A 26329-nucleotide genomic window follows, 5' to 3' on the forward strand; every position below is an offset into this window, starting at 1 on the left:
TGGATCTTAGATGATAGAGCTCTGAGTTGAATACTGGTAATTAGATGATAGAGCTCTGTAATTTATACTTATGATGGAGCTATATGTTGTATACTGGTGAGTAAATACATTGTATACTGTTTATCAGATAATAGAGCTCTGTGTTGTATACTGGTGATTAGATACATTGTATAGTGTTTATCAGATGATAGAGCTCTGTGTTGTATACTGATGACTGAATTATAGAGCTCGGTATTGTATACTGTTTATCAGATAATAGAGCTCTGTGTTGTATACTGGTGATTAGATGCATTGTATAGTGTTTATCAGATGATAGAGCTATGTGTTGTATACTGGTGATTAGATACATTGTATACTGTTTATCAGATGATAGAGCTATGTATTTCATACTGTTACACTGGTCAACAATGATTTGTTAAATGGATACTTTTGACTGACTTTTATGTATTTTCTGGGTCTGATCCCGAAAATTAGGCCAGAATTTGTCCTAATAGCTCCATATTTTTTTTTTACTTCGACATATTTATTTTTTTAAATTAGACATTTTGCTCAAAACAACCTGGTGTAAAGGTTTTTTTTTTTTAAATGATTTATTTTTATTTCATGACTTAATGAGCAAACAATAATATTAAAGCCATTCCCTATGAATCATTTATGTATAAGCAGAAAGTACAGTAGATAAATCTCTTCTCCGTGTAAGATAACCTTGTGTACTGATGATGTTGACTCGTTAGTAGATGCATTAGGAGAGCAGCACAATCCTCAGGAATGGAGACTTGTTATAGATTCTTCAAAAACAGGTTTGAAAGCTGCTTAATAATGGAAATGAGAATCTGTCAATCCCCCGTTGCTGATGCTGCACATGAAGGGGTCACATGAAAATATGAAATGTCTATTGAATGATATAGTCTGAGAATATTCTTGGCACAATTGTGGAGATCTAAAGGTGATAACTCTTCTACTCGGACCTCAGCTGGGTACACAAAATTCTGTGGCTTTTTATGTGAGTGCGAAAGTAGGATCAGGAAAAAACACTTTATTATAAAGCAGCGGCCAAAGAGAAAAGGTCTCATACCTGGAAATAAAAATGTGATTTGTCAGCCTCTTGTGGGTCCGGAGACAGTATACCACCAGCGCATATCAGACTTGGTTTAATGAAGATATTCGTTAAAGTGGTGGATCGTAATGGATAAGGCTTCATTTTCCTAAATAAGGAATAAGTGAAGTAAAATCCAAGAGGGGACATTTGCTGGACCACATGTAGGTTGAGAACTACAAAGAACTGGTTAATGAACTTCTTATAAACTACAGAGCCCCGGGATGCGCTAGAACTCTGAATGTACAATTTTTGGATTCACATTTGGGGCTAGATTTACTAAGCTGCGGGTTTGAAAAAGTAGGGATGTTGCCTATAGCAACCAATCAGATTCTAGCTTTCATTTATTTAGTACCTTCTACAAAATGACTGCTAGAATCTGATTGGTTGCTATAGGCAACATCCCCACTTTTTCAAACCCGCAGCTTAGTAAATCTAGCCCTTGGACTTTTTCTAGGAGATGTAAGTGATGAACACAGTGAGCGGATCCACCAAAATCTTTCACTGATGGAAACTCGCTACCACGAAAAATGGAATCCACAGATGTTTGCAGATCACTGGTGGACACTAGAAAGGTACGTTCATCAAGTTAAAGCACTAAAAGTTCATTTTATTTGAGCTAACTGCATATGTATTATATTGTGGATATTAAAGGAAAATTCAAATTTAAATTATTTTCAAAAGCATGTTACTCAAAAACCCAGCCTTCCACGTATATTTGGCAAACAGATAAAAAATCAATGTAAAAAATACACAACACAGTGGCTCAGTGGTTAGCACTTCTGCCTCACAGCACTGGGGTCATGAGTTCAATTCCCGACCATGGCCTTATCTGTGTGGAGTTTGTATGTTCTCCCCATGTTTGCATGGGTTTCCTCCAGGTGCTCCGGTTTCCTCCCACACTCCAAAAACATACAGGTAGGTTAATTGGCTGCTAACAAATTGACCCTAATCTCTCTCTGTCTGTCTGTCTGTGTGTGTCTATGTTAAGTAATTTAGACTGTAAGCTCCAATGGGGCATGGACTGATGTGAATGAGTTCTCTGTACAGCGCTGTGGAATTAGTGGCGCTATATAAATAAACGGTGATGATGATGATATATCCTATCAGTTCAGTTTAGCATTCGAAAAGTAAAGTTTTGTAGAGCAGTGTATTCAGACATTGATTTACACCAGTGTTCAGTCAGTTTATGAGGCTCTTAGACTTATTAGGGTCTGTATTGTTTGCTGGTCAGAGAGGGTCACATTTTTTTTTTATTATAATCCTTTAAAATTTCCAGCCCAAAAAATACAACGTCTGTGTGTAATCATATCCTGGCCCAGTGCGCTGTATACCCCTAAATTACTCACCCGATGTCTCTGGTTCTACCGGACCTGAAAAGAGCAACTCATAAAAGCTTTAATATGAAGCATTAATCTAAAATAAAAGAAGTATCAATGAATCATACTAATAATAGTTAAGTTTCTATAATGTTACAGTTGGTCTAAAACAGCAACAATCATTTATATTGAAGAATAACCTCCCTGTATTGTACATAGCAATGGCTGTTATTAGTTATGATGAATATTATCATTTGTTTCTATAGAGTCATCATGTTCCAATTATAGTGACGGAGTAAACAAAGGGTTTTAATAATTCCAGGATATATAGAGAGAAGGTAGAAAGTTTGTGCTAACGTTTTGTTTTCCCCTGAGAGAATAATGATGTTTCCCAGCAGTAAATTGTAGGTATAGTAAATAGTTGTATTTACAGCACAGTCTGTCAGGCTGAATTTATCTGAGCAGTAAATCATCTTCCCCAGTGTGTGTGTGTGTGGGGGGGGGGGGGGTGATACTTCCTCTTCTGGAAATGTAACTTTGTACTTTCACACACAACACACTGACATTCACAATCTGACAATAACGCTGCGTATGTGTCTCCCAAATACTCCCCAGATGCCATTGTAGCATTTACTACCAAGGGGCCATTTATAGAGCCGACCATTAGCGCATCAAATCCGCAAGTTCAAGCAGCATTGACTGGCCAAGCGTATAGATAATATATATATATGTATATATATGGGGCAGTGTCTGGGTTTCCGTGTCATGATGGAGGCTGTGACGGATAGAGCGAATCCTACGCCAGCTTGGTTGGAAGGTATTACCTGCTGCTGTGGGATAAACACAGGGTGCTAGTAATGGGGCACCTAATGTGCCAAAAATATACTTAAATTAAGATATTTAAATGATGTGGAGGGAATGGAGAGCGCCTACTTTTAAAAAATGTCTCTGACGCTCATCTGCTTTTCTGCCTGTTGGCCTCAGAAATCTGCAATGTTGTTGTAGGTCCTGATTTTGACCAGTCAGAAGATGTAGTTACACTTAAGGGGAGGGGGGGGGGTATTGGGGGTCGAGAGTCATGTGATAGAAGACAGAACTTTGTGATGACATTCCTGAGTCCTGAATAATTCCAAAGAAGATGAACACGGAGAGTGGCGTGTACCTGCTATGTTATCCTCTCCTAGTTATTATTCAGTATTTATAATAGATAACTCAGTCTGACTTGGAATATTGCTCTGTTCTACGTCACTTATTGATGGAACAAGGAAATGTCTAAAAGATGAAGCTGTAAAACGATGATCCGACAGCGAAATGCGTCAGTTCCTATTTGTGCACAATAGGATCAGAGTTTGTCAGTAGCTCAGTGAGTGGGGCGAATGCAGGCGTGCCCTCCGATGTGTACCCAGAAATGTGTCTCTTCAAAGTGCAACTGGAAGTCTCAAACTGCGCCACATTAAGGACCTCATTTAGAGTCGAACGTAAAGTCCATTTAAGAAGTGTAGGAGTGGGAGGGTGCCGCAGCTTGGTAGGGTGGCATGCAACCCCAGTCGCGTCACACTCGTAATACCCTACGGAGCTGCGAGCAGCTAGCTAACCGCTTGCGCCACCTAATTCCTGCCGCACAGCTTTAGCCCTGTTTTGACATATGTTGCGTCTGCACCTCACTGCGACTAGGATGTATTTACAGGGTCACACCTTCACAATTCCGAGTTTCTCCCATTCTCTCGTAGTGAGCCGCAAGCTGTTGCAAGTGTTAATTGCGTCCAAGATGCAGGCGGATATGGTGCTTTCTGCGCATGCGTGATGGTGGTTTTTTGTTGGATGCGCCTAAAACAGACTTTGCGTCCGACTCTAAATGAGGTCCTAAAAGTGTAAACAGAGCCCTGATCTGAACCAGTTCAGAGATGGAGCAAAAATCAATGTTCTTTGTTTGAGTGGAAGTAGCCAATGTCCCTCCGGAGAGCAAGAAACACCCCTAAAAGTCACACTCATCACCCTTTATTTCAGTAATCTTACCCTGCAGAATGAAATGTAATTTTCACACTGCTCTGCAAAACTAGATGCAGTGGAGCACACACTCTGCCAACCAATCAGCGAGTGCGCACATCTGTTCCTCCGGTAATTGCTACCATCTTGCTGCATATACCAATGCACTTTGGCTTGTATCTAGATGCGCTTGCACAAATTAAGGTCTACGGTGCCACCTAAGAAGACTTTGTGTCTCGTCTCGGACACTTTACACTTTGTAATTGAGACACAAACGTACAGAGTTTCTTTTATTTTAATTCATTCTTCAACTGCACTTCCTGCTTTTTTTCTGTTATTTTTTTTACATTTTTTGCAAATCTTTTTTGCTGTTTTTGTGCAGTTATTTTCCTCTTATTAATACTTTGCAGAATTCTCTGGGCATCATGATGTCGCTCAGTTCCATGTTTCAGTAGAAAAAAAATAAACACAAAAAATGTACTTCTGTTTTTTTTAATTAGAAATATGAAGGTAATGTGAGTAATAGTCTGAATATAATGCTTTGTTTATAAAAATAATGCAGAAAAATATGTAAAGTAAAAAAATAAATAAACGGAACGATAGTGTACCCTGCACCATTCACTATAATATAATATTTACGTGTTTTTCTTATTACAGATATTGCGAAAACGCAGATTGAACATCTCCCTCGGGCATCGCTGCCATGACTTGTCTAAGCCATGAGCGAGCAGTATTTTGGGAGAACAATGTAACAGTTGTATTCAACCCACAGTCCCACAGTCTGTGCAGAGGATTTGCATGAATACATTACACAAACAGGTCAGTCTGGGTGTATACTGCAGGGTTTTCTCCCAAGTTTTGGACCAATCACACGATAAACGTCCAATAGATCCGATATGACATTAGTTTGTACACTCCAACGGTGAACATTTATTGTTCCAAATCTCATCGTATAGTTTGAATTGATTTTATAAACGGTCTTAAAATCTCTATAATCGATGGAAAGAAGTTGTGCTGATTCTGCAGTGTGTTCGCACTCACAACTAGTGTAGGCAGATATCTGTACAGTGTGCAGAGTCACCATCTTTTCAGTTGATGGTTATGACAGATGAAGAGCACAGATCTGAAGGTAAATCTTGGAAAATGTGCAGACAAATAGTTACATTGTGATATGTTAGATGTCCCTGCACATGGGATGTTGTCCACTAGATGGCAGCATTGTACAGTAATATGCAGCAGGACTCGGGTCTCAAACACAAAATCCCAGATCGCAATGCATAAAATAAGAATCCAGAGCCCCTTACTTAGCTGGCAAAGCATGCTGGGACTTATAGTTCCACAACAGCTGGAGAGCTGCAGATTGTCTAAGGCCGCTCCTGACTAAATACCTTTTTGTAAGGGTATTTGAGAGCTGATTTATCAGTGGGTGAAAAGCCTTATTGTTGGTGAAAATAGGACCCATAGTCGCCAAACCCTTCCTCCCTATTAGCTGTGGGGGTTGACAACAGGTAGAAGGTGAGAAGCAAACAGCGCTATGTTGTTGTGTTACTGCAGTTGTAGGTCCCTAGTGTAGGACCTGCCAGTTCTGCTAGTTAGTGGCAGAGGTTTTAATAACTACAACTTGACCCACAGAAAGGTTCAGTGGACACGGGAGTAGTCATTCACAACATAGGAGCCAGTTTGGTGGGTGCTTAATGTGAGCACCCCTAATAGTTTTACAAAGTTTGCTCCTATGGTTGAAGGAAAAATGACTAGTATGGAAGAGTTATAAGGAGGAAACACTTCCTACAATCTCTTAACAACAGACAACATCGGAAATGTATAAAACAATACTTAGATAACCCAGAAACATGTGGACCAATTGCCAAGAACTAATAATGAAGAAGAAGATAGACAGGAGAAGTATGGCCTTATCTGTGTGGAGTTTGTATGTTCTCCCTGTGTTTGTGTGGGTTTCCTCCGGGTGCTCCAGTTTCCTCCCACACTCCAAAAACATACTGGTAGGTTAATTGGCTGCTATCAAATTGACCCTAGTCTCTCTCTCTCTCTCTCTCTCTCTCTCTGTCGCTGTCTGTCTGTGTGTGTGTGTGTGTTAGGGAATTTAGTCTGTAAGCTCCAATGGGGCAGGGACTGATGTGAATGATTTCTCTGTACAGCGCTGCGGAATTAGTGGCGCTATATAAATAGATGATGATGATGATGATGATGATGTATATGAAGGAAAGAACATGTTGCCCACGGCTTATTACTGTGGTGGATCTATCAAGCTTCGGGGTTGTGTGGCAGCCGGTGCCACAGGGTGGACGGCAGAATGGATTCCACTAAATATAACCAAACCCTAGAATCTAATGTCCCAGAGCCGGGGGACGTCGCAGCTGAAGGAGTTTGGATATTTCAGGAAGCCAACGATCCAAAACATGTCTAAATATCAACCGTGAATTATTTAAAGGGACAAAATTTATTACAGACAATTTATAGCGAGATCTCAGACATGAACTTAACAATATTTCTGAGCTAGAAGAGATCTACAAGAAGTGAGAACAGAGACTTGGCGGGTACAGGAAACATTTAGGAGCTGTGATTTCTGATGACGGAAGTGTTACCAAGTACTGGCTGTCAGGGTGCACATTCCACAATCACTGGTTTTCTGTTAAATGTAAACAGTTATTGTGCACTATCCGGCTTCCCTGAGTAATATAAACCTTTAAAATCAAAATATAGAAATAAATTGTACTTTTTAAATTCCCCCCATAATTGGACGTTTTATACATTTCTATATTACCACTACGGTTATATACAGAGGTACACAGCTTGTAACATGTTCTGATACACATGTTGGTAGCCGTGATCACCACAAGACTATGATATGATAATTTAGAAAATAATAGTAATATACTATGATTATATAATAACAGACAGGAATGGTTCAGTGGCAGAGGGTGGACAGGCTGTAGAAATAGGGTAAGAAATGTAAAAATTTAAAGGGTTAACAATCTCTATAGTTAAACCCTTATAATAATTAGTTAGAGTAGCTGTGATTGGTCAGTGGTAACGATCCATGTAACTAACAAGCAGGGTCTATACATAAGATCCCGCTGAGTGTTCCCTGCTCGGAGCCACCTATACTGTATCTTTATTCCGCAGCCGTCATTTGCCACCTTTTGTCTGGATTAATGTCGCAGGGAACAAGGGAGTCTTGTCTGGGATATATGGGGGGGTGTTCGTGCAGCCCCCCCTGCCCGCTGCTATGAATGTTGGGCATTGAATGGGAACTGGGTGAAACATGAACTGATTCTCGGCTCCATCACCAGATGCAGAAACACCTGCAGCCCCTCGCTCAGCTCAGTGGCTCATCGTCCCTGTATCCAACACTTGTAGGGGTACCCAACCCCCATCCCAGTACAGGGGCTTCCTGCAATGTCATGCTCCATGTTGTGTGTGTGTGTGTGTGTGTGTGTGTGGGGGGGGGGGGGGTGTCTGTCCGTCTACCAACACTGGTGGGTTTTCAGGGGGTCTCTGATACTCTTTGGACAGGATTGGTACCAGACAATTTAGCGTCTTCTCAATGCTTTTTTTTCCAAATTCTAGGCCTAATTTCCAGAGAGGGGGTTAATAAACGAGAGGGTCCAGGCAGAACACAAACTGTGGCCCTAAAATTCAGTCTAGTTAAGATCCCTGTTAGATATAAACCCCTAAAATAAATATTAAAAATGATATTATAATACACAGTTGGGTGTACATGTGACTGAGGAGTTATTGGGGTCAGTGTGTAACAGCGCTAAGTAACTCTTCAGTATAAGAGCTGAGCTTTGGAGGGGGGGGGGGGGGGGTTGTAGTAATGTCACATTCTGGATGTTATCTGCACATTCCTCATCCCTGGAGAGGAGCAGTTATGTGAGTCCAGGAAGAGGAAGGGAGGGTCCCCTCTTATTGTGATTCCCGGTATTTGTTAGCACATCGTCCACCCAGAAAAACTATTTCCCTCTCTGGTTCTAATCCAAAGATGAGAACATTGACTTCAGCCCGGAGCAAATACAGAGGGAGGTTTCCTCCTGTGACGTCGATTACCTGTATAGAGGTGTCTGTTACTGGTTACCTGGATAGAGGTGTCTGTTACTGGTTACCTGTATAGAGGTGTCTGTTACTGGTTACCTGGATAGAGGTGTCTGTTACTGGTTACCTGGATAGAGGCGTCTGTTACTGGTTACCTGTATAGAGGTGTCTGTTACTGGTTACCTGTATAGAGGTGTCTGTTACTGGTTACCTGTATAGAGGTGTCTGTTACTGGTTACCTGTCTAGAGGTGTCTGTTACCGGTTACCTGGATAGAGGTGTCTGTTACTAGTTACCTGTATAGAGGTGTCTGTTACTAGTTACCTGTATAGAGGTGTCTGTTACTGGTTACCTGGATAGAGGTGTCTGTTACTGGTTACCTGGATAGAGGTGTCTGTTACTGGTTACCTGGATAGAGGCGTCTGTTACTGGTTACCTGTATAGAGGTGTCTGTTACTGGTTACCTGTATAGAGGTGTCTGTTATTGGTTACCTGTATAGAGGTGTCTGTTACTGGTCACCTGTCTAGAGGTGTCTGTTACCGGTTACCTGGATAGAGGTGTCTGTTACTAGTTACCTGTATAGAGGTGTCTGTTACCGGTTACCTGGATAGAGGTGTCTGTTACCGGTTACCTGGATAGAGGTGTCTGTTACTGGTTACCTGGATAGAGGTGTCTGTTACTGGTTACCTGGATAGAGGTGTCTGTTACTGGTTACCTGGATAGAGGTGTCTGTTACTAGTTACCTGTATAGAGGTGTCTGTTACTGGTTACCTGTATAGAGGTGTCTGTTACTGGTTACCTGTCTAGAGGTGTCTGTTACCGGTTACCTGGATAGAGGTGTCTGTTACTGGTTACCTGGATAGAGGTGTCTGTTACTGGTTACCTGTCTAGAGGTGTCTGTTACTGGTTACCTGGATAGAGGTGTCTGTTACTGGTTACCTGGATAGAGGTGTCTGTTACTGGTTACCTGGATAGAGGTGTCTGTTACTGGTTACCTGGATAGAGGTGTCTGTTACTGGTTACCTGGATAGAGGTGTCTGTTACTGGTTACCTGGATAGAGGTGTCTGTTACTGGTTACCTGGATAGAGGTGTCTGTTACTAGTTACCTGTATAGAGGTGTCTGTTACTGGTTACCTGTCTAGAGGTGTCTGTTACCGGTTACCTGGATAGAGGTGTCTGTTACTGGTTACCTGGATAGAGGTGTCTGTTACTGGTTACCTGTCTAGAGGTGTCTGTTACTGGTTACCTGGATAGAGGTGTCTGTTACTGGTTACCTGGATAGAGGTGTCTGTTACTGGTTACCTGGATAGAGGTGTCTGTTACTGGTTACCTGGATAGAGGCGTCTGTTACTGGTTACCTGGATAGAGGCGTCTGTTACTGGTTACCTGGATAGAGGTGTCTGTTACTGGTTACCTGGATAGAGGCGTCTGTTACTGGTTACCTGGATAGAGGTGTCTGTTACCGGTTACCTGTATAGAGGTGTCTGTTACCGGTTACCTGTATAGAGGTGTCTGTTACTGGTTACCTGGATAGAGGTGTCTGTTACTGGTTACCTGGATAGAGGCGTCTGTTACTGGTTACCTGGATAGAGGCGTCTGTTACTGGTTACCTGGATAGAGGCGTCTGTTACTGGTTACCTGTATAGAGGTGTCTGTTACTGGTTACCTGGATAGAGGTGTCTGTCTGTTACTGGTTACCTGGATAGAGGCGTCTGTTACTGGTTACCTGTATAGAGGTGTCTGTTACTGGTTACCTGTATAGAGGCGTCTGTTACTGGTTACCTGGATAGAGGTGTCTGTCTGTTACCGGTTACCTGAATAGAGGTGTCTGTTACCGGTTACCTGAATAGAGGTGTCTGTTACTGGTTACCTGGATAGAGGTGTCTGTTACTGGTTACCTGTATAGAGGTGTCTGTCTGTTACTGGTTACCTGGATAGAGGCGTCTGTTACTGGTTACCTGTATAGAGGTGTCTGTTACTGGTTACCTGTATAGAGGCGTCTGTTACTGGTTACCTGGATAGAGGTGTCTGTTACTGGTTACCTGTATAGAGGTGTCTGTTACTGGTTACCTGGATAGAGGTGTCTGTTACTGGTTACCTGTATAGAGGTGTCTGTCTGTTACTGGTTACCTGGATAGAGGTGTCTGTTACTGGTTACCTGTATAGAGGTGTCTGTCTGTTACTGGTTACCTGGATAGAGGCGTCTGTTACTGGTTACCTGTATAGAGGTGTCTGTTTCTGGTTACCTGGATAGAGGTGTTTGTTACTGGTTACCTGGATAGAGGTGTCTGTTACTGGTTACCTGGATAGAGGTGTCTGTTACTGGTTACCTGGATAGAGGTGTCTGTTACTGGTTACCTGTATAGAGGTGTCTGTCTGTTACTGGTTACCTGGATAGAGGTGTCTGTTACTGGTTACCTGGATAGAGGTGTCTGTTACTGGTTACCTGTATAGAGGCGTCTGTTACTGGTTACCTGTATAGAGGCGTCTGTTACTGGTTACCTGTATAGAGGTGTCTGTTACTGGTTACCTGTATAGAGGTGTCTGTCTGTTACTGGTTACCTGGATAGAGGTGTCTGTTACTGGTTACCTGGATAGAGGTGTCTGTTACTGGTTACCTGGATAGAGGTGTCTGTTACTGGTTACCTGTATAGAGGCGTCTGTTACTGGTTACCTGTATAGAGGCGTCTGTTACTGGTTACCTGGATAGAGGTGTCTGTTTCTGGTTACCTGGATAGAGGTGTTTGTTACTGGTTACCTGGATAGAGGTGTCTGTTACTGGTTACCTGTATAGAGGTGTCTGTCTGTTACTGGTTACCTGGATAGAGGTGTCTGTTACTGGTTACCTGGATAGAGGTGTCTGTTACTGGTTACCTGTTTAGAGGTTTCTGTTACTGGTTACCTGTTTAGAGGTATCTGTTACTATATGAGCAATAAATTATATAAAAATACTTTACATAATTTGCTGCACAGTATTTGCGTCCTCTCTATATTTGCATTTATGAGTTTCCAAAATAACTGCTCATTACAGGATTGATTTAGTCATGTTAACAATACGTACCAAAATATCAGCACCTTTCATGTGATAAAAGGAAAGCTGTTAAGGTCAAAGAAATACATTTATTTAATGGAAATATTCTAGTAGTAATTTATAAAGTAGTATTTAGTATGTTGCGTTTGAACTTTGCTATGAATTGAGTTTACAAAATATATTTTTTCTATCTATAGTTGTAGTTATTGTAATGTATTTTTATAACCTGCAGGTGGCAGTGTTAGTGTATTCCATGGGCCTGTAAGTGGACCTGTTGTTTACAAACAGTGGGGGCAGCCATTTTGTGGGTGGAGCAATATCCAGCTTATCAATTTATGCCTCATGCCTGAGTGATGTCATTAGTTCCCAGGTCATTGATAGGCTGCATGCTAATGAATGCACAAAATGGCTGCTTCCACCACATTTGCTGTGAGTAAACGTTTTGCACCTTAATTCACCAACATACCAAGGAGTCACCTCAGAAAATACATTTTTGTACTGATATAAACTGCAATGTTCAGTAATATGTTTTGCACATTAAAATATGCATTTTAATGATTATTCCCCTTCATTTTGTAATCACATTAGGAACACCAGAGGACACAAATTGCTGACAAAGAATAGTTTTATTTATTTTTACAATGGTTAAAACAGAATATATATATAAATAATCTCTGTTTATCAGTGCATTAAGTCCAGCTGTATTTACATATAATGTTCTGCGCTGATGACTGAGCGGCCTTTGAGTGTTGTTGTGAATACACAATGAAGTATCAACACACAAAGGTGACACAATCGCAGTCCAGGAACGTTATTTGTCCTGCTAGTCCCCATCCTTCATTGCTGATAGTGAGGACACCCCGTACTAGGGCGTAAGTCTTTTCTCATAGAATTCCTACTAGTGGAATTTTGGATAACAACCAAAATGAAGGCCAAAAATAAAAATATAATATTTATTTTTTGGGTGTAGTTCAATCATGGGGCTAAAAATATTCAACATATCCCTATGTTGTATACGCTTCTGATTCCTGGGCTCCAGTTCTTACAGACCACATTGGCTGTGTATTAGTATCGTAGCTTTATGTTGTATAATTACATTTTTGTTTTACTTTGTTGACATATTTTGTCTTTTCTTCAACACGTCCTGATTACTCGGACATGTTGCTTGTTGCACATTGCAATATTGTTGTGAAAGTCTGTCCCACAATGCAAAACAAATGGCCTGTAACCTTCCTTTTATACTATATAGTCTTATTTCACCCTCCTCATCCGGCTACGCACGTTGCAATCCATCATTCAGTCCAATCGAATTGTTAAAAATTTCGCATTTTTGTGGGTTGCAAAGGATACAATTTAATCAAATGCAATTGATAATCTGATTGGATTTGGTGCAAAATTTTAGTCCAAAAGGGCTGATTGAAGGTGATTAAAATGTTGTAATTGTACAATTAGACTCTAACGATCCTACAAGTCTCCTACACTGAAATGTCTGTCTGCTCTGTAAGATCACAATATGAAGGAAACACTCATTTGTGATATTCTTTTCACAAATGAAATGCACAATTAATTTACAAGGAGTGCGGACCGGAGGTGAGCGTCAGACGGAGTCAGGAAGTTACTTTTCCTGCTGCCCGTTGGGAGGAAGAGATGAAGTCATTATATAGTGATCATTCTGTTCCCTGTTTAGCAGTAAGGCGATGAGATGCTACCGGCCTCATGGACAGAATGCAAAACAGCCAAGAGGCAGCGCAAAATCCTCTAACTGCTCTGCGTCAGCGCACACACAAAAGGGAACACGGTCACACTGCGCAGGGGTGTGGTCGCGTCATGTGAGGGCGTGGCCTGTCCCCCGTGGCTGTGCCTAGCACTTCTGAAGTGCTGGATCTTCCCCCATCCCGCACTATCCCCACCCAGACCCAACAATTGGGACAAAGATCCGGATTGTCAGGACGGGGTGAGACTGTCTCTTTCTATATGGACCGTACCGTCTAACTCGGGACAGTTGGTGATATTGGAGAAGTGTGTTTATAGACGAGACTGGTATAAAATCATGCACATACATGTAACATGTTTATTATCTGAGCAGGAACCAGTGTTCAATAATTCCATTATTAAGCTATTTGCAGGGTTGGGCTGGCTGGCAAATTTTAGCCCGGGGGGGGGGGGGGTGGTCTTGGGCTGGTCGGGGTGGGGGGCAAGACTTGGCTCGTGACCAGTCCAAGTGAGCCCACTATGGGACCAGCCCAGTGGGCAGATGCCCCTGGTGATTTGCATAATTATTTCAGAAGTCCCAGCTCTGGTTTACATGCAGAACCCATGTCCGTAACTGAATAAAGCTAGGCAATTAAAAAATGACGTCACTGCATTTGCTTGTTTGTAATAAATTATTTTTTAAGCACATCTGGATTTATCGGTGATTCAGCTTCATATACAAATGGAAATTGTAGAAATCAGTTTGATAAATGGTCCCTGGACTGAGATACTGCACAGTTGTATCTCTGCATTAATACTTTCTGTAAAGTAATCCGACAGCTGGATTCTCAGTCCTCCATATCGGAGGACCCCAGGTGAGATCATGTGATTTATTAACGATTACAGTTACATTTTGTGAGGTTTTACTTACCCCCGACATTAGTACAACCTTTATAACCAGCCCAGTGTATAACAGACCCAGAGGTGTCAGACCTGTCACACCGCAACACATCTCACATACTGTAAGAGCAGGCAGTGATGGACTGACAGTCACTAGTTCACATTCATGTTTTGGATCATAAAGACCTTACTCAGTGCAGAAGTATATGTCAGACTAACTGACTGATTTTGTTTAAGGCAGCAGGGTAACATTTTGTGGGGTAACAGCTGTGATTGACAATTTCTACGTTCTTTCCAGGATTGGTTACATGTCACAGTGAATAAACTACTTATTTTATATCCTACACACAAGTCATTACATGGCACAAGTCAGTAGTTAACCTGTCATAACGTTTGGAAGTTCTGACAAATGTATTAAAATAAATATTTGTATAAAGTATCTGTAATTATTGTATTTAAAGTAGTCATGTTTTGTATTTGCAAATACTAAATTCTCAGCATGTGGCGACCACCGTGAACCAAGGACGTTTTGCAGGACTCTGCCGTGAGTCTTGCGGTCTTTCTGCATCATCACAACATGTAACTCATTGCTTCACTCAGGTTTGAAACCTAACAGTATCTCAAGAGAGGTCAACATTCTCATACTCACAATGGTCTGAGTCTTCCAGCTCAATGCCAGGCACCAGGCTATAGTAGTCTGTTGCTTGGTTCAGGTAAAGCTTCTCTCGGTCTGTTGAGTCCTTCATGACCTCTGTTACACTCACAGTTTCAATCTCTTGTTCATCTCCCTTCAACTCTACTTCCTCTTCCTCCTCCTCCTCTACGGCCAACATCAGCCCTGGCCCCTCTCGACTGACTTGTCCATCACGCCCCACTAAAGAGTCCGCAGATGTTCCCAGTTTGATCTCCACCTCTTCATAGAGGTCTCGATTGCTCCCCAGAAGTGCAGCAGAAGGTTTCAGTAAAATGGGGTCCTTGAAATCATTTACATCTGGTTCCCTCCGGTCCTTTTGGAAATGCTGCCGAGGTTCATAGTGGTGATACTCTCCCAAACTCCCGGCCCCGTTGCGATCCACGGTGGGCAAACTGCATTCTCGCCTTGCGTTAGAATAATTCCCCTTCTTTCTACGGCAGCAGATGTACCAGCACACAAGGGCCACCAGCACTGCCAGCGGGATGCAAATCAACGCTACTGTCAAACTATGGGATCTGCAGATACTACCTCGCTCAACCTCTCTGAGTTTTAGTCCATTGACGTCTTTTGGAGAAGCACAGGTTACTCCATCCAATAATGACCTGGCATCGTTGGCATTGAACGTGGGCTCAAGTTGGTCATAGAAGGCACAGGTACACTCCAAGCTATTGTTGAGGAAGTCAAATGTAGTTAGGGAAGATTTGAGCAGACTAGGTGTAAATGAATTCAAGTTGTTGTAGCTCAGGTGTATCTCCTGGATTTGGTCTGAGACCCGTAAGAAGCCGGCAGGAAGGCGTTGAAGCTGATTAAACTCAAGATGCAGAACCCTCAGCTTGGGTGCATTGCTTAAGAAACCATCGGGCAGCTCGGTCAGGTAATTGTGATCCATATATAGGTACTCGATGTGGGTTTGGTTCCTTCCACCTTCACTGTCAGTGATTTTTAAGATCCCAGAGTTGGAGAGGTCCAACACCCTCAGGCTGGACAGGGGGCTGAATATGTTCCAATCCATGGTGTCTAGAGAAAGACTGACGTTCACACAGCAGTGATCAGATGTCAAAAGGGAGAAATCTGATTCGTTCTCCAGAATGAAGCAGTTACAGGGGTCCTGGTCTAGACCCTCCGTCAGCAGCCCAAACAGAAGCAGCAACAATAACACTTGTTCTCGTTTCCCGGTCTCTGCAACAATAAATGAACATATGTAATATATGCATAATATTCAAACACTAAAGGAGACAGACATCCGTAAGAAGGTTTTGTTATGTAAACTACATATTAATATAAAAATAAAATGTCAACGCCTCACTGTATCACCAGCGCAAACCTCCTGTGTTCCTGGGAAGTTCACCGGTTCTCTCTGTCCTATAACATGGTATTTCCATGATGGATGACAACCAACAGGTGTAGTTGTAAGAGAATAATCACCGATAAACTAGATGTAGACAATAACACCTTAAATACTCATTTGTGATGTCATTCGCCTACTTTTGCGCAAGTGCATCTGGTTTTAGACAGCGCGTGATTGCGCAGGCCAAGTTAGCGGTATTTGCGGGGGGCTCACAAGGTTCCCCTTGCTGGTGGGACTAGTTGGGGCATTTGACGCAGTCCGTGGTAGGTGTGGTTTAGACTCATGACCCCGTCTACTTTGGCACCAAAAGTGCAAAGATTAGATTTTATTTTCAGCTATAGGATTATGTAACCGGGATGGTGAGTTGGAGACTTTATAGGGGTGTTTCAGGACTTGACAAGGGGCACACAGGCTATTTGCCCTTACAAAAGGACTTGACTTTTCTGCCACCCCCAGGGGCAAACGCAGGATTTGTAGAGAGGGGTTTCCACACCACGCCACCAGTGGGCGTGACCAGCATGCATAGGGGCGTGGCTATAATATTAGACAGTGCTTGACTGCTTTTCAACTCTTCCTATCCCCATAATATACATGGGCAATGCTGCGTGCACTACTGTTAGGTGCACGCAGCTCTCCCTTTTCAAGCAGAGCCGTGTGAAGCGGGGGCAGGGTCCAGCCACTAGGAAACCCCCTCCCCCCCCCTCAGTTTGCCTATGACCCCAGAGATCCAGGCTCTCATCACTTTAATACAACACACTATTCCACTTCCATTTACCCTTCTGTGGGAAATTGCAATTCTAGATGCACTTCAAAGCATATAATACACACAAATGTTACACAATCCCCTGACTCTCATCATCCTCTTCCCCTCATACAACGCTGACCTTGTCACAAGATACTCTCCCTCTCGCCCCCTTAGGCCTGTCTCTCCCTTCCTCCCTGGTAACCACCACTCCCAGGTCCAGGACTTCTCCTGTGCTGCTCCTCAGTTATGGAACCTCCTCCCCCACCTGAGCAGACTCCCCCCCAACCTACAATCTTTTAAGTGCTCTCTCAAAACCCATTGCTCCACTGCAGCCTATCCCACCCCCACCTGATACTTCTCTGGGTGTTCTACCAGCGCCAGTCACACTATCTCCAACCTCCTCTAGACTGTAAGCTCCCACGGCCAGGGCCTCCTCTACTCTCACGTCTGCACCTCTTTGTCACCTTCCTCTGCACTTGTTCTGTTTTTATGTGTGATCTCTACTTTGTAGGATTTGTAACTCTGTCCGGAGCTGCGGAGTTTTATGGCGCATTAAATGATGATGATTAATTTAAGATATAATTTTGACAAACTGAACATTTTTGTTTTAGAAGAAAAACTGAGTATTTTTTATTAATAAAGAGGGTGGTGGTAGACTGGACTTTAATGTGACATTTTCAGGTTTTTCATCTTAAAATACACTTATAGACCCACTAACACACTTACAGTTACACAAACTCTCCATTCTGACATGAACACAACACAGGTCTTTCCTGCTGACACAACTGCTATGGGCTCCTGCTCAGACATTAATCTGCTCCAATACTGTCAATCAACGGCAGACGGAATAAACAGCCATAACCCGATCACTACCTGGTGAGATCCATTCTTGTTAAACAGGATCTAATAAGTCAGACGGGATCATCTAACATTCTATTCAAGGAATCGTACAGTAATTATAGGGAATAAGACGAGTTAATTACAAGTCTGGAGTTTCTATGTGATTAACCCTTAATATCATAAAGCAGAATCAGAGACAATTTAGCTGTGTTCTATCAGGGTGATGGCGCACCAGGTACTAGAATATGGTGCAACAGGCGCCAGGTGGGCTCTGCCGCAGTCTGCCCCCTGTGACTGCTCATAGAAGGGTGTATATATATATATATATATATATATATATATATATATATGTTATGGTAGAGGAACAGATATGTCTGTAGATCTGCATTATGTCAGCATTAGAATGAGACCTCTGCTTCCTTACTGTGGTAAAAAATTTATTTCTTCTATGTGTTTTTACACATTATGGACTCAAGTATTCAGAGTTGCAGAAAAAAAAAACAATCTTTTATATTTGTGTGTATTGTTTTTTTGCTTTTACACGATTGTCAGCAAGAAATAATCTGCACTGATGTCTGGGAACGACCAGTGTCGATAGTGCCAGGATCCGATGAGTGCCAGGGAGACACAGCGACGGGGTGCGAGGTGCCAGAGGCAACACAAAGGAGTTAAAAATGGGATATTGTGTTTTAAAAGTTGGAGGAAAGTTCTGTAAAACTACTCAGACAGGAAGTGATAGTCTCATTGTTACATTGTATCTGTGTTATATACACTCACCAGACATGATTGGACAATGGCGGAGGGAGACCTACAGTCCGCTGCTAGTAACAGTCACGTTGCCGGAGACGCTTCCAGGTCACCTGTAGTTTTCTCATTGTGGGATCAGTTTATCTAGGAAAGAAAGGAAAGTGTTAAACACAATATAAGTTCTACCCTTTACCTCCTGTTATCGCTCTCTAGGTGTAAATCCTTCATCTAATCTCCCAGTATGATATAAAAGGACATTTTACAAGAGCCAGTAAAGCCGTTATCTGACAGGAGAAGATACTATGGGCTGTTACTACACTGGAACCAGCTTTATTACCTGTCGCGTTACTTTGTTTACAGCTTTTTATTACATGGCTCAGAGTGCACCTGGCCATTCACGCTCCCTATAGAGATGAGGTTGGGTGTCTGGTTCCCCCAGTCAGAGAATGTAAGTCCTACCCATAAAACGGGGGACACAACGCAGTGCCTACTGCTCCCCCAGCGCCTTTCTTAAATAATCTCATCCTGAAAATAGGAATCTCATTTTCCCATTATCTGCACATCTCCCCCAAGCGCTCTTCTCCGCTCCCCAACCGATGGGGCCATCTTGGCTCATGTATCCGTGGGCTTACCTGGTGCAGAAGTAGGGGCATCACAAAACAGCATTTGCACTTTTGCACATAAGTGACCCTTAGTGACCCCAAATTACTAAGACGGAGAATAAATCGCCAACCTGACATTTTATGGTAGGATACCGATAAGAAACTGAGACTCATCTGACGACCACAGAATTCGTGGACGCGCAGTACAATTAATTTTGCATAAATATTTGTTCATAATGAGGTACAAATCCGCTTATCCAGTATAGAAAGTGACCCCAGCTGCGGAATTGTAGTCTGAGATGGAAATACGCTCAGAGGACATAGTAAGAAGGAAGTCCCAACTACTATCACTTTACATGCCAACTTCATTAAACATTTACAGTCGTTCGTGTCCTGGAGTTTGAATTTATGGCCCAAAGTATCAGCCGTTACATTCCCTCATTACATAAATAGAGTATTTAATTTGATCACATTGTTCTTTTTTATAAAACATGTTTAACCATTTAATTGCTTTTGTATAAAAAAGGACATAAATAGATTAGACACTGTACAAAGAAGGGCAACTATAATGGTGCATGGCCTACAGCACAAAACTTACCCAGAGAGACTTAGGGGCACATTTATCAATGTTCGGCAAAAGTGAGAAATAGTTATTAATCCTTATCGCATGGATAAGGATTGAACTATTTCTCAAATTTATGAACAACAGATCACAGAAACAGCAGTTCCGAAAAACTGCTGTTTCTGTGATAAAAAAAATCATACTTACCCGGCTCTTCGGAAGCGCTGTCTCCGGGTCTTCTCCTCGTTCTCTTCATTCTTCAATTGCGCATGTGCAGTTCCAAGAACTGGACATGCGCACAAAGATCCCCTCTCTGTCTCTGCAACTATCGTTGCAGAGAGAGAGCGCTGAGTGACAGGGAGGGATCATGTGATCCCTCCACACATGCGCTGTCCAGCTCTGCTCTTCGGAGCAGAGCTGAGAGCATTGGATTTCATCAATTATGATAATGTACACCGTGCTTTCATAAATATGCCCCTAAAAGATCTTATTATGTATAGTTTGGAGCAGAGAAGGGAACGAGGAGACATGATAGAAACTTTCATATATCAAGGGTTATAACAAGATACAGGAGGGAAACATTCTACAAAGGAAGAGAAGTATTAGAACATGAGGACATGTACTGAGACTGGGGGGGAAGGAGGTTCAGAGGAAACTACTTCACAGAAAGGGTAGTTGATAAGTGGAATAGCCTCCATCAGAGGTGGTAGAGGATAATATAGTAGAGTAATTTAACATGCTTGGGATAGACATAAGGATATCCTTACAAAGAACTAAGGATCAAAGAGGGTTTGAGGTTAGACAGGTTAAACTTGATGGGCCAAGTGGGTCTTATCTGCAGAGAAATTCTGTTTATTTTTCTATGCTTTGCTGCAATCTCTCAGGGGCCATTCCTGTGCCTAATACTGTATAATGCTATTTAGGAAGAGATTATAATAAATATAATAACTCCATATTCAGAACTACGTAAAAGAAATAGTCTCTGCTTAATTGCATCATTATTAGTACATTGGGCGGGGGTCCCAGTGTTTTCCCATGGAGCCCACCCCCAGCCTCCTGTACAATGTACAGGATACCTGTGTGTATATACATAGTATACATAGTATATATAGGACTCACTCAGGGGTTTATCACTATAGTAAATAAACGTGTTGCTAAGAGATGGGAGGATGGAATTATTAACCCTTCGCTGTCTTGTTTCCACAGCTGACATTAGTAATATTCTGTGCAGTAACATCTGAAGATTTGTATCCTGCGACCAATTCATTCGCTCCAGGAATTAGCACCGTGAGTGTTTGTGTTACATTAAGATGCTGAATACAGGTAAACACAGAACCATCTCCATAGAGATCTGATAAACAGATCGCGCCCCCAGGGGCTTTCCTGACAACAAGGCGCCCCAGAGGTTATATCACCTGCAAATTAGTTATAAGGGACCACTGCAGACAGCAAGAGTGCTTCTAAACCAGAGTGCTGGGACATGTAGTTCACCAGGATCCTGTAAATGCTTTAGGTTAGAAAGAAAATGTTACTAATAACATTATATTATTCATGGGAAATAGGTTCTTTAACATGTACTAAAACAGAAATTTAACTTTTTAGGAGAGAAATTATAGTGTTATATAACATATATGTTTCTGAGGCTGATACATTGGAGTTTGCGGTGGTCTCTTATATCTAATAACCCTCAACATGGCCCTGACCACATTATAAAATAATACTATATCTGTATCACCATCACCTCAGGAGCAGCCAGAGACGTTTACAAAGTATTTATTGGGAACACACAGAAATCCTTGTGTTGATCTTTACTCCTACTTGTTTATAATGATCGTTTTCATAGAGGACACATTTACCAGGAGGCCACATAGACAGAAATATTGGTGTCCACAGCACACAAACTATATCACCAATATACGTTTAGAGAAAACTTTTATAGGATATGTTTATGCATTCATGAGTCCTGATTTTTTTCGCAGATAGGGGTCGATGGGAGGAGGGTAATGTCGGAAAGGGGGTATGACCTTGCACAAAATACAATGGGAGTGGGCTCGGTGGATATGGGAGTGGCTTGGGTGGGTCTGGGGTGTGGTGTGGACTGTTTTGTCCCAAATCACAAACTGCATAGGCAAACCGAGGGGGGTTTCCTAGTGCTTGGAAACCACCCTCCAAGCCTGGGGCTCTGTATAATTGAGGTGGCTGGACCCTGCTCCCGCTTCACACGGCTCTGCTTGAAAAGGGAGAGCTGTGTGCACCTAACAGTAGTACACGCAGCATTGCCCATGTATATTATGGGGATAGGAAGAGTTGGAGAGCAGCCAATCACTGTCTATTATTATAGCCACGCCCCCATAGATGTTGATCACGCCCACTGGTGGTGTGGAGTGGAAACCCCCCTCTACATATCCTGCGTTTGCCCCTGAACTGGGAATGTTGGTCTGATAATCTGACCACACACTGGCAGATCTGTGCCCATAGGCTGCTGTGTGACCAATCGGTTCTGTGTGATTACCGTCTGCTGGCAGGATATGCAAACAACCAAATAGTACATGGTTGATTCCAACTGGATTTTTATTTTGGGGGTGGGGTGACCAGTTTGTTTCACGCAATATATAGTAAATAGAATAATACAATTATTATAATATGATAAATACTCATATAATACAGTAAACAGAATAAAATTGTGGCTGGTTGTATTTTTCTCTGTTTAATTTGTAATATTAAGAGAAATTCCTCGTTCCATAAAAGTCAGAGCCGGATGTCAGATTTTACATTCCCAGCAGCTTAATGCTCCTCTCGGCTATTTTTAGGGAAAAAAAAAATAAATGCCTTATCTATTACCAAGAGACACACAGAGCAATTCAATGTCAGGGCCCCAGAATCCAAGTAAAACAGACTGAGGGGAAAATGGATTTTGTGCAGTTTTTGTAAGTCAGTTTTCTGCAATTTTTTGGGGACGGACAGATAGAAAAGCGCTGGAGAATGTGTTGTTTTCAAAAGCGCCACATTACACATCGTTGTCCCAACTTTTACCTATGATAACAATACAAATCGTGAGACGTATCAAGAGGTGGGTGCGGACCCCCCTGAAACTGATATCTTGTAATAAGTGGCTGGTACTAGACCTAACAGACAACATAAATAAATATTATATATACTCTGTGTAAGTGATGGAGGTGACACAAGGAAGATTACTTATTACCAATATGCCGTTTCCTGTAGCAACAAGTCAGATCTTTGTTTCATTGTGAAACTGATACTTCCTAATTGGTCGCTACAAGTTACTGAGCATTGTGCACCATGATCTCACAACAGTGCAAACTTCTGTCACTTTATCCCTCATTCCTGTGCTATCAGGTAAGCACAGAAAATGTCTCTTCTGTGACAGATCAGAAACATCCCTGCTTGAAAGCGTTCCCCCATCTGTGTGTAACCAGGGACTTCCTCTCAGCTGGCAACATTGTATCCATCTTCGTGTTCTATCGCTTCAGTGATACATTTCTGTTCATGAAAGTGCAGAACTCACTATTGGTCTCAGCTCTCCGCCCAGTACTGTAGTTTGTAATTCACAGACAAATGTTGTTTTGTTACTAAAACATTTATATTAATAACAATAATATTATTATTAATAATAATAATAAACACAAACTATTTTTATAAGATTCTTCAGCATTGTGAGTGTTTATATCAGATTATAAACAATAAACATTTACTCTCCTGCCCTGATACAATTCCCAGCCTGAGATCCTGGATATATCGTGAGTTCAGGGCAGGGGCAGAGATCTGGGCGAGTTCCCCAGTGCCCCCAGTATAATACTACAAGTGTTACTGATAAGGGATGTCCCTTTCTCCTACCTTGTCCTATAGGTGTGAGGATAATGTCCAGCTCTCCGCTGAGCACACACGGACTCCTGCCCCAGTCCTTCCACCACTTTCCCTGTGGTATTTGCCGCCTCCTCTCAGCCCTCTCCCTCCTCTCTGCTAGTCTGTGTCTCTCTTCCTCTCTCCACCTCCCTCAGCCAAACCCTCTCATTCCTCACTGATAGAGATAGAGCCACAAAGCTTCCCATATGATTATACCCCCCCTCTGTCTGCAAGGTGCTGGCAGTTTACAGGTTAAGTCCAGGGCTGTCCTGTGCAGGGAGGAAGGGGTTAAAGCTGAAGGAGTGGTGACAAGGAGGTGACAGTTTGGGCAGGTTGTTAAATCTCTGCATCTGTTTATTCAGGAGATAATGATTAACCTAATAGGACAGAGGCCCCTGTCTACTAAGCGAGGAAATACGCAGCAGGGCGCCTGGCTCCATTGCTGCGGATAATACAGCGCCAGATGTGACGCAGAAGATGTTCTCCCCACTTAAATAAATAAATGCAATGAGCAGACACATGACATACAATATTACTGTATCCATTGCTCATAAATATCGCTTAAAATTTAAAGTATAAAAAAAAGAAAGAGGGCCCAAAAGACCACGCCTGACACTTCCACAAATAAGCCTTATCTGTGTGGAGTTTGTATGTTCTCCCCATGTTTGCGTGGGTTTCCTCCGGGTGCTCCGGTTTCCTCCCACACTCCAAAAACATACTGGTAGGTTAATTGGCTGCTATCAAAATTGACCATAGTCTCTTCCTCTCTGCCTGCCTGTCTGTGTGTGTATGTTAGGAATTTAGACTGTAAGCTCCAATGGGGCAGAGACTGATGTGAGTGAGATCTCTGTACAGCGCTGCGGAATCGGTGGCGCTATATAAATAAATGGTGATGATGATGATGATGATGATAAGAGCTTTTCTCAGCTTTACGCTTCATCACATTGAATTGTCAGATCTGTTTGTGACACTTATTATCTTACATTAAATCGCCTGCTATGTTATTACAGATAAGTGTCTCTTTCTGTACATGTATTGTTGTATCTAATCACTGAGATTAAGAGTGATGTGTGGCCCTTGTAGACACAGACTAACCAGAATAATAATAATAATACATTATCTGTGTATTAGACTCTGTAATATCGCTATATGTTATAATATCTATTTATAAACCATAGGGTTGCACAGTGGTCAGCACTCCCTAAAAACACACGTTCAGGTTAAGTGGCTGCTGACCAATATGGACCCTGGTTCGTGTGGCAGAGAATTTATACTGTGATCTCCAATCAGGCTGATGAGAAAGATAAAATATTCTCTGTCCAGCGCTGTGTGATACAAACCAACAATCATAAGTAATAATCAGCTTCTGGATTTACTATTTGTTTTTAATCAACTGAGTTAAGATTTATTCCGTCAAAAAGTAAACGGAAAATTCCAAAACAGACGATTGTCTCCGTCCTGAGAGGTCACAATGTCGGTATCTGTGAACATCTTACTAATATCGCCAAACGATTTCGACCAAGTTTTTTCGGGCATGGACGGTCGTTTGACAAGTTTCCTCTAAATTGAGTGATCTGGAACTGAGTGAATATAATGTAACATGGACCACACCCCAGGGGGCTACATCTGATGAATTGTTCTTAACAAATTTAATTTTACCACTATCATATCCAGACGGCTTCACTGAGAGAAAACAACGGTTGTTCTTGGACCACACAGGATGAAATACTGGACAAGTGCTGGATATCGCTGCAGATATGGCAGTGTGTGTGACCACAATTTTACATACAGTATGTAATAAAATTATATATATACATATATATATATATATATATATATATATGTCTATTGCATCGGGAAGTGGTCGTCCATGGGGACATGCTGACGATAACATAAATGTCACCTTTTCTCTGGAAGTCAGAGCACATTTCATCATTCTCGCTCCTCGCCCTGGGGTGTGTCGCGATATCTCTGGCGGTTGCTGGAGGAATGTTGACCTGCGAGTTTTGTGTGTCAGTAACCTGACCAGAGAAACCAGCTTTCCTGTACACGCCAAGACCACATCCATGTACAGGAGCTCAGTGTAACTCTGCACAATGCACCTTTCCTATGTATAATACAGCAGGACTGATATATATATATATATTTCATGGGCTGTCTAAGGTCTGTGTACTCTTCCTGGATGCAGCTGATCCTGGGGAACCTCATAGTGTTGGGAATATTGTCTCCGTGAAAGGAAATATAGATATAAACAGATGACATATTTGTATGTAAACTCTCCAGAAAAACTTCCCCTGTTCCCAACTGCACCCTGAGCAGCTCTACAGAGAGATAGCGCCGCCCCTTGTTACATGTAGTATGTGAGGAGATATAGCACCCGCCCCTTGTTACATGTAGTATGTGAGGAGGAGAGATAGCGCCCTCCCCTTGTTACATGTAGTATGTGAGGAGGAGAGATAGCGCCCGCCCCTTGTTACATGTAGTATGTGAGGAGATATAGCACCCGCCCCTTGTTACATGTAGTATGTGAGGAGGAGAGATAGCACCCTCCCCTTGTTACATGTAGTATGTGAGGAGATATAGCGCCCGCCCCTTGTTACATGTAGTATGTGAGGAGGAGAGATAGCGCCCTCCCCTTGTTACATGTAGTATGTGAGGAGAGATAGCGCCCGCCCCTTGTTACATGTAGTATGTGAGGAGGAGAGATAGCGCCGCCCCTTGTTACATGTAGTATGTGAGGAGAGATAGCGCTCTCCCCTTGTTACATGTAGTATGTTACTAGGAGAGATAGCGCCGCCCCTTGTTACATGTAGTATGTGAGGAGGAGAGATAGCGCCGCCCCTTGTTAC

The 26329-nt window shown here is 42.3% G+C and overlaps 1 protein-coding gene across 1 annotated transcript; it reads right to left on the reverse strand.

Annotated features, from left to right (window-relative positions):
- Window positions 1-12093: 12093 nt before the first annotated feature.
- On the reverse strand, window positions 12094-23623 carry LOC142098814 (uncharacterized). The gene is made up of 3 exons (XM_075181614.1): window positions 23472-23623; window positions 18483-18596; window positions 12094-15951 (listed from the first exon to the last, which is right to left on the reverse strand). Exons 2-3 carry the CDS (start codon window positions 18487-18489, stop codon window positions 14699-14701), a joined length of 1260 nt encoding a protein of 419 aa, XP_075037715.1. The 5' UTR covers window positions 18490-18596; window positions 23472-23623; the 3' UTR covers window positions 12094-14698.
- Between the last annotated feature and the right edge of the window lie 2706 nt (window positions 23624-26329).

Source organism: Mixophyes fleayi, chromosome 8, assembly GCF_038048845.1.
Source record: "Mixophyes fleayi isolate aMixFle1 chromosome 8, aMixFle1.hap1, whole genome shotgun sequence".
In the NCBI taxonomy this organism is placed as follows: domain Eukaryota; kingdom Metazoa; phylum Chordata; class Amphibia; order Anura; family Limnodynastidae; genus Mixophyes; species Mixophyes fleayi.